A 13745-nucleotide genomic window follows, 5' to 3' on the forward strand; every position below is an offset into this window, starting at 1 on the left:
GTATGTACATACTTTTAAAGAAACCATAATATATGCTTGAGTAACAATCATATTTTCTAAAAATAGATATATTTTTTAAACCAAACAAAATAAAAAAATGCTTAATAAACTCAATAATGTAACCACCAATAAAAAGTTGAAGGTTAGGAATTCAATTATAAACAATAACAAAGGGTACTTTTCGTAATTCACCAATTTACATTCCCACATGGAAGGAAATTTGAAAATAAATAATAATAATAAAAAATGCAAAAATAGTTGTAGTGGTACAAATCAGATGCTTCCTCCTCAGTGCTAGTTACAGTTGTGCCAAACCTACATACAGAGAGAGAAAGAAAGAGAGAAAGAGAATGTGTACCCATCAATAGCTGTGGTTAGTCTCTCATCATCTCACACAGCTTCAAATTGAATCAAATCTCCATATTTCTGAGGAAAAAGGTTGATAATTTAGTTGCAACAAAAGGGGGGAAAGGGGTAGTGAGTGCACAGATGCGTTGCAAATGGGGAAATCCGAACCCCAATTGCCAATTCACAACCAACAGGAGCAGAATCATGATGGGGTTTTTTCGTTTGTTCGATGTCCGATGTGTTTCTCGAGAATAGCTCGGTTGTGTAGTTTCAAATGCGTGTTTGTTTTGCTTCTCAGTGTTTCTGTTCTCCTCACTGCGGTTTTTTCAATCTTCCATTTACACCATAGACAATCTGGGTTTGATGCAAAAGCTTCAATCAAGCACAGTGGTAACTCTTTTGTGATCGTGTTAGATTTAAACAGTATGATTTGGGTTTTTGTTTTTTTTTTTAATCTCCTTTAACGTGATTAGGCTTTGTTTTGTTGCTGATTGATCATATGATCTGCAACGATCTGGGAATTCAGAATTGTCTTGCTGTTTGGCTTAAATGTTAATTTTTAGATTGTAGATTTGAAATTAACGTTATTCTTGCTAAATTGAGCAAATGCACTAATTTGAATTATGAACAGTATCTTTTTATATACGATTGTTAGATGTTGATTCTCATACATCAACTTTGCTTAATATTATTCTCCTAGCAATGATCTGAGATTGGATCTGCTTCCTCCCAATTTTGAGCAAAATCTTCATGTATCTTGTGATTGCAGCCACTGTACAAGCGTATTTCAGATTACAAAAGCCGATTTCATATCTTCTTCCTCAAATCGAGAGACTAGAGTATGACATAAACGCAGAAATAGGCGTACCTAACACAACGGTTTGCTAATAAAATCTTTATTCATCATATAATCTCCACCCAAAAATGCATTTTTCATTTACATTAGAATCACCCATTTGTTTTGTTGTGATCTACAGGTTGCGATTTTATCGATGCATAAAGCAAGCGCATCTAATTGGACCCATGTGGTGTTTGGATTTCTACCCGATCCCATAAATTCTCCAATAAATCTTGTTTCTTTAAGTGTTTTGAGACCATTGTTACTCGATCTGTTTAATCGACGTCTCAATTTGACATTGACGACTTCCATTTTTGGAGATCCATCTTCATTTGATCTTGTGAAGTTTCCTGGTGGAATCACGATTATCCCTAAACAATCTCCCACCATTTGGATGCTGCGACAAGCCCTTTTCAATTTTACCCTCCCTAATTCTGTTCGTGAAATTGAAGAAAACTTTGGTGAACTCAAGGAACAACTAAAATTAGGGTTGCACCTAAAACCTTATGAGGTAATTTCTTTTTTTTACTTAATCCATGTTTTACCTGTGAGTAAATGACCATTTTACCTTTGATGTGAGAATGTGAATATTTGACCATTTACCCTTCTGTCTCTCTCAACCGTCTGAATGTGAGTTAATGACCATTTTACCCTTCTGATGTGAGAATGTGAGTAAATGACCATTTTTGATGTGAGAATGTGAATACATGACCATTTACCCTCTATCTGAAGTGTCTGAATGTTAGGATTTTATTTTCCCTTCTGTTTGAATGTGAGTAAATGACCATTTTACCCTTCTGTTAATAACTACGTATTTTTTCGTTTTCCAGAGTGTATATATGCAAGTAACGAACAAAGGTGGATCAACAAGAGACCCTCCAGTTACAGTTCAGGCATCAATAGTATCTGATCTAGGCAACCTTGTGCCCCTAAGATTAAAACAATTGGCACAAACAATTACAAAATCGCCCTCGGCAACAAACCTTGGCCTAGATCACTCTGTTTTTGGTAAAGTAAAAGAAATCAGTTTATCTTCTTATCTTTCTCATACCCTAAACGCCCCTACACCTACCCCTTCCCCTGCCCCATCTCCTGACCTAAACGATTATGCGGGACCCACGATTTCACCGAGCCCTCAAAACCATGCTCAAACTTTACCTCCTGTGCCAAATTCCCCTGCACCTTCGGTACACCGTTCTTGTGGTAGGCCCAAGATCTTGCCTATGTATGGTCCTGGTCCAAGTGCTTCACCACCCATGAGTGAAAAGTCAGAAATGCCCCCGGGTCTTTCTCCTTTACCGGTTGTGTCATTTGGGTCAACGGCTGGTCAACAAAAAAGAGATGAAGCGGGCCCACCCATTTCGGTTGCACCAACCGCGTCTTGTAAGTTATCTTTTAATCTTTCTTACATTATTATAATTATAAATAATTTATGGTTTTTGAAGTTAGTTGCTATTAACATTGCCATAAAAATGTTCTTTTTTAATTTGCATATTAATAAAATAGATTAATTAACCAAAAAATTATAGATATTTAAAACTAAATATGACCAAGGGGGTAAATGACAATGTTATTGAGGGGATAGGGTAAAGAGTCGAAAAGATAAAAATAAAATAAGCACTTTTGTGTTCTTTTAAATGCACAAAATTGTTGTCTCCAATTGTAATAAGCTTTATACCCCATTAAGCCGAAATATATAAAAAAATTGTCCTTATTTATTTATATTTTCCTTCCATTCTTCAAGTGTGCTTTCATTTTCTCTAATATTAAAGAAAAATTATTATCCACACAACACTAATAATGGGAAAAAAGAGGTTTGACCTTTCGAGGGGCAAAATAGTATTATTTCACTCGGAGAATTGAAAGATCCAATTGGATATCCTCAACATTGTGGAAGGTCACCATATAACTCCCTTGACTTTTAGCAAAACCATAATCAAGGGTCAATTTAGTAAATATAAGCTCCTAAAGTCAATAGGGGCTAATTGGTAGGTCAAGGAGTCACATGGGATCATATAATACATTAAGGAAACTTGGAAGTTTATATATTCTTTAGGTACAATGAGGACTTCATAAAAAGTCAATGGTCAAAATGGTTTTATGAGTTTCCATCATGGTATTTTTCGATAATTATAGGATCCACGTAGAACATTAACATAGTTTTGTGGAGGATTTTGGATATAACCCTTTATTTAATTTGTTGTTTAGCCACAAAATTATTTATTTATTTAGCCATCTAATTACTATTATAATAAACATAAAATATAATTGTTCGATATAATGGTGAAAGTATGTTGCATTAATTGTTACCTTCGAGTTCACCTTTTAATCCTTAACATCACTCGCTACAAATGAATTGTAGCATTAATTTGTTTCTTTACCAAAGGGTATTTTAGGTATTTGACAAAGAGTTGACTATCTAATATTCTTCTTTCCACCGTTTTTGCAGCTTTATCAAATGGTTCTTTCAATCACATAACATGGCCTTTACTCTTCTTCTTTACACTTGTGACACTCCTCCAAACATTATAATGTCTGATTTATCTGCTCCATGTTGGCTGTGGGACCGGTTGATGGAGAGATCCAGGGGTGGAAAGTGGAATTTACCCTTTTTACAAAGTATAGTACAAACTTTTTATGCCCTGACATAATACACACACAAACACACCTTGACATACACACACAAACTCACCTTGATACACACACACACACAAAAATATTGTACATGAACAAGAAAAAGTTGCGGGTCAAAGTCAAATGGTGGCAGGCCGCTTTGTGTTCCATGTTGTGAAAGATAGAAATGGGAATGTTTCCCGAAGGGAATTGTTCTTGAAAATGTCGGCTAATTGAGAAGTTTAATGTCTCCATGTCGTGTTATTGTTTCACAACAAAAGGTGTAACTTATGTTGGTTGTTTTTATAAGATAAAAGAAAAACAAGATCACAACTCTATTGTTATAAGAAACATAGTGAAAAATGAGATGCATCCTTTTTATATCAAATTGATTATGGTTTATGGTTGATTATTTCTCATTGTATTTTCAGTATGTGGTAACAACACATGACAAAAATATAATCTGAAACTGTGTTTGATGTGGATTGGACTTAAAGATCAGAATAGTTTTGATGTGATATAAATATAACTTTTTATCTCATCCATAAAGATAGAATATGGATCAACCCTTTTTTTTTCTGGACTTTGTAAAAGACTTTAATGACTCACCACCATTAGAAGATGTCATGAACACTTCTTTTGTAAGAATTTTTATTTCTTAAAAAAAAATCAAATACAAACCCAATAACCAAATTAACAAATTCAGAAACATTTAACCTAAATGCCTATATGAATGGATTTAGAATCATGTCAAAATATGGTGATATGCTAAATTGAATGAAGATCCAATTGTGTTTATAAACACATATTACAATTATTGTCTTTCATTATAGATGGAGCTAGCAATAGGTCCACCTGTGTTGAGTTCGGGTTTTACCAATTTATTAATTGGATTGAAGTTTTCAACCCAACACAACCCAACCTATTTAATTAAATGGGTTAAACAGGTTGATCCTTTTAACTTAAATGAGTTGAAAATTTCAATCTAACCCATTAATTTTGGATTGAGTTCGGGGTGGGTTAGCGGGTTTGATCGATTTTTGTCGGTTCTAATTATAGGACATGTATTACAATGACTAACTTGTGATTTATGGAGTTTCTTTAAGAACATAAGAACACCATGAATCATAAAATAATCACTAAAAAACAGAATTGGAACTTCATTAACCATCAACATAACCAGGGCCGGCCCTGGGCGGCTTGGGCCTTGGCCCAGGACATCAAAGTTATTGGGACATAACTTTGAGCCCAACTATTATAGATATATGTAAAAATGTCGGCCCATTTCTTTTAATCAGTAGATCTGTATTATCTTATTAAGCTCGATTGGAGTGAGAGCGGCAAAAAGTAAATTGGGTGCGCGGTAGAAAAGAAGACGAGGAGACAAGTCGAAAATTCCGATCCATTGGAAACGTATTGACACACCATTATTTATGCCCCTAGCCAGACGGTTGGAGATTTCATAGATGCAATGGACATTAACTTGTGTGTCTGTGATTTCTGATTTTTCTTTATCAGTATAAATCGAAATCAACATCTCTAATCTCCACTTCGGTAATCATTTGTAATTTGTTAGGCTGTAATCTTCATCTAATTATCTAAGCTTTTAGTCTCTCACTCGCAAAGGCACAATATCACTTTCTAATCTCCTTCTCGTGATTTTTGTCTGCAGGTTGTTCTTATTATAATAAAGCTTTTAGAGTTAATTCAGAGTGTAGCTTAGCATCCTGAGTTATTTTGTGGTTGAGCGAAACTAAGTCCAAATGTGTTTTCCAGCTTTTAGAGACATTGGTATCTTTTTGTTTTTTTTATATCAAAAACACATTTATATTCGAGTGAAAGATGTATCTGCCGCCACTTTTTGTATTCAACTGAAACACATTTGTAGTCACTACATGAGCTAGGTTGTAACAAAAAAAATTAGCTTCATATTTATTTAGTTGTATTTACAGTTTTAGTTATCAATTGTTTAGCATTAATATGCTTGTCTTTAGACTTTTTTTGGTTGAACGCTAGAGTGTTAAGTTTATTTTCAAGATTTTAATCCTTTGATTGTTTAGCATTAACTTATAACTGTTTAGTTTATAATCCGATTGAAGAATTTAACTTATAACTGTTTGGTTATTTTGGGAATTGTTCATCTAGACTTCAAGGAAGGAAATAAATGATTTGAAATTCTATACAAACCAACAAATACTTATTCATTGTGGTTCAACATCATAAATTCTTCATATCAGTTTGTATATCTGTATATTTGAGAGAAATGATGCACATTAGAAAAAGATGCTAAAGATAATGAGTTTCATATGGAGTACACTAAAATTTTGATTTGACAATAGAGTTGGTGTTCACAACTCTAGATGTTAATTTTTCAAACTCTAGAGTATAATCACAAGAATGCAAGCACTTCTATGATTAATATATCACCGGTATTTTGTGGTTCAACTTTATGAAAACAGGGCATAATTATGCAATTTCGCCCGGGGCATGAAAAACCTTAGGACCGGCCCTGAACATAACACCAAAATTTAGACATGTTAGATTCGAAATCCATAAAATATGTATTTGGTTCAACTCTTTTTGGGTTCCTTGATTTCGTTATCAAATTCGTTTTGAGGATTATTTGATTTTGATTTCAAGGAAATTGAATTTATAATATAGAGAAATGTTTTACATGTAGGGTTTTTTTTTGTGGTTTGAAATTGTTTTCGAATTCGGTACAAGATAAATATGTTAGGACATTCATTAAAGCATACGTGGATGCAGACGAGAGCAAATAGTCATTTTATCACTCAACGTTTATTTTTAGCACAATCCAAGTCACGTACCATTATCTTTTCATCAACCACATGGAGGAAAATTGTAATCTACTCTTACCAAAATTTGTAAGTTATAAGGAATTAGTTATATCTTAGAAAATTGTCATCATGAAATCTTTTATTTACTAAAAAGTGTCGTTAGTAGACTTTTATCAAATATATAATAAGCACCGAATGTACGTAATCGGTAATTCCCTTGAATACATCCGGATTTGTGGATTTGTTTTTCCTTAGAATTAGAATTTATTTTTCTATCTAAAATATTTTTTATAACAAAACATGCTATGCTTTATATGAGAAGAAAACACAATAATTTTTAAATTGGCAGTCTTAACAAATTATAATTTCATTTGGTAAGTTGCATATTTTATTATTTTTTTTTCGTCTAATCATTTTTTAGTAAATTGATCGATAATGTCTAAATATTTTCTATGGATCAATAGTGTCACCATGAAATTTCGTGTAAAATTAATAATTTTAATTATAAAATGACTTATTTCTAGAAATATGAATTTGCCATTAAAATTCTTAATATCCTCGAGTATCAGTGGAGCGTGTCACCAACAAATTGTCCTTAGGAACATGTTTGAGTGTCATATTTGGTGTATTGTTCATATAAGTTTTGTCATAAACCATCCCCACCATGTCATTTAGATGGGGTAGGTTAACAAACATCAGAATTTTTTTAACAATTATTTTTTTAAACTAAATTTTCCATTAAATAAAAAATAAAAATTACATAACAAGACATTAAACCATAACAATTCAAAATAAAAATTAAAAAAACAATAACTTAAAACTTAAAAACATTAATATTCATAACCAGTAACAATTAAAAGAAACACTTCTTAAAATTGACCTTCCAAATTGTTAGATCTAACAAGTGTTGTGTTGAAATCAATATGGTTAATGGCCACCTAAAAGGAAGACAATGATGATGCAAGAGATAATTTTATACAAAAGTTCAAAAGAAAGGGTTAATGTGGTGTAAATTGGTCTTTAATTTTAGTATTTATTGTGGTTAAAAATAAAAAAAATAAATAAATAAATAAAAAAAAAAAAAAAAAAAGAAGAGGCTTTCTCTCTTCTCACTAACTTGCTTCTGAGATGCCTGTTTAATTTCTGTGTGCAGACGTTTAAATTTTTTACTTAAACAAGTTAAAATCTCTTACCCAAGTTTGTTTATTTTGGTGTTTAACCTATTATGAAATTATTATTAATCGACCATAGGGACTAAATTGTTAATATTATGTTCTCTGAGCTTTTTTTAGAGAGATGGAATTATGGATTCTTTTTCTTTCTTTTTTTATTTTTTATTTATTATTATTATTTTTTTTGTTAACGATACTGTATAAGAGCGCAAGAGAAGTAAAAGGAAGGGAAGTTCAAAATATTTTTTTGAACTTTAGAGAAAAGATAGGAAAAGATTATATAAAATTTTATAATAACAAAAACATGCCTTCTATTTTGCCATAACTTATACTCCATCCGTCCTAAAATTATAGTCCATCTTTTCTTTTTGGTTTGTTCCAAAATAATAGTCCACTTCTAAAAATAAATAACATTTTTACCAAAATATCCCATCATTATTACTTAACTAACTAAGCATTTAATGGAACATTAAATGCAAAGTAAGGACAAAATTGTAATTTTATTAAATAAAGTTAGTGGTAATTAATGTTTTTCTTAATCTGTGTGTTTTTTGTCTGTGGACAATAATATTGGGACGGAGGGAGTATGTTTTTGAAATCACCAACTTTTTACGTAGCAACGACTCAATTTACGAATTGAAGGTTATGGTAACATATATTAATAACCAAATGAATATTAAATATTATAAGAAATACATATCATTATAATTTTCATGGGACGTATTTTACAAGGATTGGAACAATCTAGAGAATATTAACATGAACATCCCACAAGAATAATCCAAATAAAGAGTAGCGTAAGGATCCAATCCAACACATATCTTTGATAGAACCGAATTTCAATATTTCCAATGAATAATATTGTCATTTTTAAATTGTTTAAATGACATACATTATGAAATTTATCTTATGTTGTTTAGAACGTCTTAATATATATTATTTCTAAAAGGTGACACCAAATTAAATAAGAAGTCATAAACCGAACCAAGTGTGTCGCCAATTCTATCTGCAAAATATATAGGATGATCAATAGATGGTTAACTACAAATAAATAAACGGAATTCAAATAAAAACAATGTTCAAGATTTATATATACGAACCTAAGAGAGAAGTTGGATTATTCATGTCATGAAAATTAGCATGTCCAAATGTCGAGTTTGAGAAAGCTCTGAAAGGCCATAAAGTGATAAATTGCTCTAAGCTCCGATTCATGTTGACAGAGTTTCGAGAACCTTGTCTTGCAAAGCCATCTTCTTCATAATGTGTGTGGGCATAATTATTTGAGAGACCTTGTATCACATATCGACATACGGGGCATGTATTATGAACACTTAACCATGGAACGATACAATCGGGATGATAAAAATGTTTACAAGGTAACTCCCTTACTTCTCCTCCAACTTCAAATTCATCTTTACAAATTGGGCAATCTGAGTCGTTAGCCAAGTGAGATTGAGTTAGGCTCACAAGTGGTAAGGCTTCGATAATTGAAATTGGTGTTGGTGGTGACCTTGTGCCCTCTTCTTCATTGGAAACATCATTATGTTCCTCAAAAGTTGCATTTTGATGACTAAGAGATCCACCATTAGGTTGCAAACCAGTCACATGGAAAATAAAGTTGGAATCTAGACCTTGTTCAATATCAGTATCAGAACCTTGTTGTCTGATAAATTGTGGTGGTGGCTCGGGTGGGTCAAATAGAAGAGCCAAATTCTCTATAAATTGTGTGGCTAAAGACGGTTCAATATCTGCGATGTTGGATACCAACCTAGGTCGTTGGAAATCAAGCTCATCGGGAATTATACCTAAACACCGTGGGCAGACAGTTTCAGGTATGTTATGTGAGTTGGTTCTAAATGTTCTTTGACAGCGTCGACACCAGTAGTAATGATAAGTTCTCATCCTTTGGTTCCCGTTGACGCTTACACGACGACGTGGCGGAAACGGCATGTTTAGAAGGAGAAGATAGCAAATAAGAAGAAGTGTGTGGATAAAGGTGTGAAAAGGAGAAAAATGTGGATGAAATGTATATATAAGGTGTGTTTAAAGAATTCTAGGAAAGATATGGGATGACTTTGGTAAGTTGCTAAAGGTCTAAGGATTCTTGACTTGTGATGGTTTTCTCTTGCTTAATATGTATGTCATGTCACCTTCTCAAAAAGGTTAAGCATGTGTGAGAGGTTGGATCTTTTAGATAATAGTATATGTTTTTTTTAACAATATTAACCTCAAGACAAAAGAGGAAGGAAACTGAAGTATTTTGTTTAACGACTCTAATCTCTCGTGCAACAAACAAATATTACGCATAATTTTATAATTTTGCAAACAATTGATTTTCTAGACTACAATTACATTAACATGTAGGATAATGCTAAAATATACCTTGTATTTATATATAATATAAAAAAATATTGTTTTTGCATATCGTATCAACGATAAAAACACATTGGCCAATTACCCTTAAACCTTTACATAGGATAAAAGTTATACAAGAAAATACACCAATAAATCTTTTTAAAATTATTACAAATATAATTGTCGTTCTAAATACAAACTTATAATATCATTTACCATATAGTAATCAACATTTCAAACCATTGTATTTGACAAATCATCCCTACAAATCCAACATACTTGCAAAAATAAAAACACAATAGTTGAAAACCCTGATTTATCCTTCTAACAACCCTTGAGCTGTCCCACAGACACCAGCCAACTGGTTGGCTAGCATAAGGGCCCGTTACTCAAAAACAGCCCAATCCATATTGGAATTAAAACTCTCACACTGTCAATAAGACAATAATTCAGATATTTGTTGTTTTTGCATTTTCCTAAGTATGTTGGTGGTGTAGAGATGACATGTCAAGTACAATTACTAGAAATACAAACCCTAGTTTTCTATATATAGAAAGCACTAAAAGTAGGATACCTACTATGTATCTAAACATACAAATACTTATACTCTTACTTTTGTACCTAATTATTATTATCATCATCATCTAACAAATGTATTGTTGTCTTCTTGAACCAAATTCTCAACGGGGTTTAAAGCAGCCCATACGGATGCATCCATGTATCCAAGCTCATACAAGGTATCAAGAATCAAATCGGCTGCTGGCTCCAACGCCCAACTGAATAACTGGTTTGAGGAAATTAAGGTTTAATAGTAAGACAATGGGAACAATGTTGTTTTAATGTTAATGTTGTTTAAAAAAAAAGAATCTTGTAACTTGTATTGTAAATTTGTACCTCTCTTGGGGTTGCTCTATTTTCGGGATTACAGTCAGGGCTGATTCCGATGTTTTCCAGTCCCAAACGACTGGCTGGAAAAGCACACACACGAACCTGTAAAACAAAAAAAAAAAAAAAATATTACAAGGGTAAAATGGTCATTTACTCATATAATAAGTAAACAAATATAGATAAAAGTTAAAAGTTACCGTTTGAGCAGCGGATGTTGGTGGCATAAATAAAGTCAAACCGCCATCTACACAGAGTCTATTGCGGAACACAATTGCTGGTCTTGGTGCAAGGTATCTGAAAAAAGAGATTTATTTTTATTTTTTTATATTACATTTATGATGTCATAATTCATAAACATAAGAAAAAATTAGTTTATTGAAAAAGAAATTAATATTTTACCCTGGAATGAAAGAAGAAGTAATTACTGCATTAATAAGATCCTCCCTGGAATCAAACTGATCAACAAGCAAACCTCTTGGTCTCCATAGAATCTGTGTTACAGCAACTGTGTATTCATATTCATAATATAATTTATTAGAAAGCTGTATAAAAAGACGTAAATGCCCTTAAAAACAGGATATGCTCACCTCTAACCCTTCCATTAGACCTTATATGAGCATCAACTGGAAGAAAATCTTCAAGAACTTCTCTAAGAACAGCCTGTCCCCATACAAACATTTGTAAGAATGAAGCAAAATGATACAAACAAAAAGAATTTTAATAAATATAAGTTGAGAAATATACACCAAGACGAAATGCAGTTCCTCTAGTTCGACAATCTTGAGCCAAAATCTTTGTAGCTTGTAAGGCTTCTTCCATACTTGCCCCTGATGCAACAACTGCACATACAATGGCACCAGCTGATGATCCAGCTAATGGGGTTGTATCCTGATTCAAAATATATCAACACATGTTAGGATTTAGGAATTAAGTTCGTATTGATAAGAACCCTAATTGATGCTTGCATACATGTAGAAAGCTATGTCTTAGGAAGAAACCTAACAATCTGTAAACAGATAATTTGGACTCTCTTCTTTGTAGTATCAACAAACCAAGCAATCTGATTACAGATGATCTGAAAAGAAAAGGGAATGGAATGATGTACCTTAATGTAACCCTTTTCGATTAGAAATTTGGCAACACCAAGATGATAGGGAAACAAAAGTCCAGCAGCAGAGAAGCTAAACCCAGGGCTAGTCACCGCCTTCCGCTCTCTTTCCGCTTCCACATCCTTCAGCCTCTGCTCCCACACCACGTCTCCATCGTCCACCACCGCCGCAATCTCCTCCTCCTTCACCTCTTTCTGATTCCTCGACCTACTCCAAAAATACGACTCCTTCTTACCCACTAATTCGTCGCCAAACATCCTAACTTTCTCCTCCGAATCCAATCCCCTTTCCATCGCATTTCTGCTCTTAATAATTCGAGATGCTATCCCTAGGAAAAGCTCCCCCGTTGCCACTGCAAAGGTCCTCTTCTCCGACGGTGATGGCGGCAATGGTGGTTGCTTGGGGTCGGGGGTGGTTATGTTGTTTGGGTCTTTTGAGACGGCCTTTATGGAGAATTGTACGGTTGGAGGATGCCGAAAGACGGTGCTGGTGGTGGAGTTAGGATTAGGGTTAAAGGAAGGACGGTGGAAGAGGGTGGAATTGGAAAGTGAAGTTGTCATCGGAGAAGAATAGGGCGGTGGAGGACGGCGGTGGTAGTTATAAATGAGTTTTTGGACGGGAGTTTTGGTGTATATAACCATTTTTTTCGATTAAAATATTAAATTAAGACGGAAGTGTCCAATTTATAAGGTGACATAATCAATAACAAATTTTGTTTGGCTCTAATTTTTTTATCAATATTTCATTTAAAATATAATTTAGGGTTAATCACAAATATAGGTCGATTTGTGTATATATTTTCTCTTTTATGTTTTTATACATGTGATCATCGAATTTATTTAGTTTCTTCATAAAATATCATTATTACTGATTATTGTATGTTTAATCAGTTTTCGATGTCATTTGGTAGCTTTGACGAGACTTTTGTCATCTTCTTCGATGAGTCTTTAGCTAACAAGAATTGTCCTACCAGTTCTTGCCACATCATATATATGTTCTTGGTTTTTAGATTTGTGTTTTGGACATTCATAAAAATGTGTGAAAATTTTCTTAAGTAAAAACTCACACAAGAAATTAAGATATGCAAAGTGAGTAAATGAGTTCTAGGAGTTTTTCATCTTTATCTATGTTCATTGAGTGTATTTTTCCGGTGGAACAAACCCTAAATCGAAAATCTGAAAAAACGAGTTCATCTTCTTATAAAAAACAAGTTCATCTCCAACTTTATCGAGTTCATCGAGTTATAAGGTTTTCCATATTTGAAGACCCAATTTCTTGACACAAGCATGCATTTGAAGGTACATTTTCATCAAGATCTTGAACAAACCTGAAAATCAAAAACCAAATCTCGATTTCTTGAACAAACCATACCTGTCAAGTTCTTTACACACACATACACACATAAAGTTCCATAAATCGTTTTTCGACCCTCGACCCTCTAAATTTTGTTTTTGAAGAACGTTTGTTCTTACGATGTTTTTGAGTGTCATAAAAGATGTTCTTAGAGATTTTTTTAAAGAGGGTTTGTTCTTTGAGATGTGAAAACCCATAAATGGAAACCCAAAACTCAAGAACCATTTGTGTCTGTGTTTGTGTTCGTATTCAGGAACTCAATAAAAATTTT

The 13745-nt window shown here is 33.1% G+C and overlaps 3 protein-coding genes across 3 annotated transcripts; 1 reads left to right on the forward strand and 2 right to left on the reverse strand.

Moving 5' to 3' along the window:
- The first annotated feature begins 281 nt into the window (after positions 1–281).
- Positions 282–4187, forward strand: LOC111887778 (uncharacterized). The gene is made up of 5 exons (XM_023883925.3): positions 282–738; positions 1118–1227; positions 1326–1697; positions 2017–2569; positions 3636–4187. Exons 1-5 carry the CDS (start codon positions 501–503, stop codon positions 3716–3718), a joined length of 1356 nt encoding a protein of 451 aa, XP_023739693.1. The 5' UTR covers positions 282–500; the 3' UTR covers positions 3719–4187.
- A 4231-nt stretch (positions 4188–8418) lies between these two features.
- LOC111887788 (E3 ubiquitin-protein ligase RZF1) lies at positions 8419–10017 on the reverse strand. Its single transcript, XM_023883937.3, has 2 exons — positions 8870–10017; positions 8419–8775 (listed from the first exon to the last, which is right to left on the reverse strand). The coding sequence occupies exons 1-2, from the start codon at positions 9717–9719 to the stop codon at positions 8696–8698; spliced, it is 930 nt and encodes a 309-aa protein (XP_023739705.1). The 5' UTR covers positions 9720–10017; the 3' UTR covers positions 8419–8695.
- Positions 10018–10266: 249 nt separating this feature from the next.
- On the reverse strand, positions 10267–12790 carry LOC111887787 (uncharacterized). Its single transcript, XM_023883936.2, has 7 exons — positions 12118–12790; positions 11757–11900; positions 11600–11672; positions 11412–11517; positions 11210–11306; positions 11019–11114; positions 10267–10908 (listed from the first exon to the last, which is right to left on the reverse strand). Exons 1-7 carry the CDS (start codon positions 12760–12762, stop codon positions 10765–10767), a joined length of 1305 nt encoding a protein of 434 aa, XP_023739704.1. The 5' UTR covers positions 12763–12790; the 3' UTR covers positions 10267–10764.
- Between the last annotated feature and the right edge of the window lie 955 nt (positions 12791–13745).

Source organism: Lactuca sativa, chromosome 7, assembly GCF_002870075.4.
Source record: "Lactuca sativa cultivar Salinas chromosome 7, Lsat_Salinas_v11, whole genome shotgun sequence".
Taxonomy (NCBI): domain Eukaryota; kingdom Viridiplantae; phylum Streptophyta; class Magnoliopsida; order Asterales; family Asteraceae; genus Lactuca; species Lactuca sativa.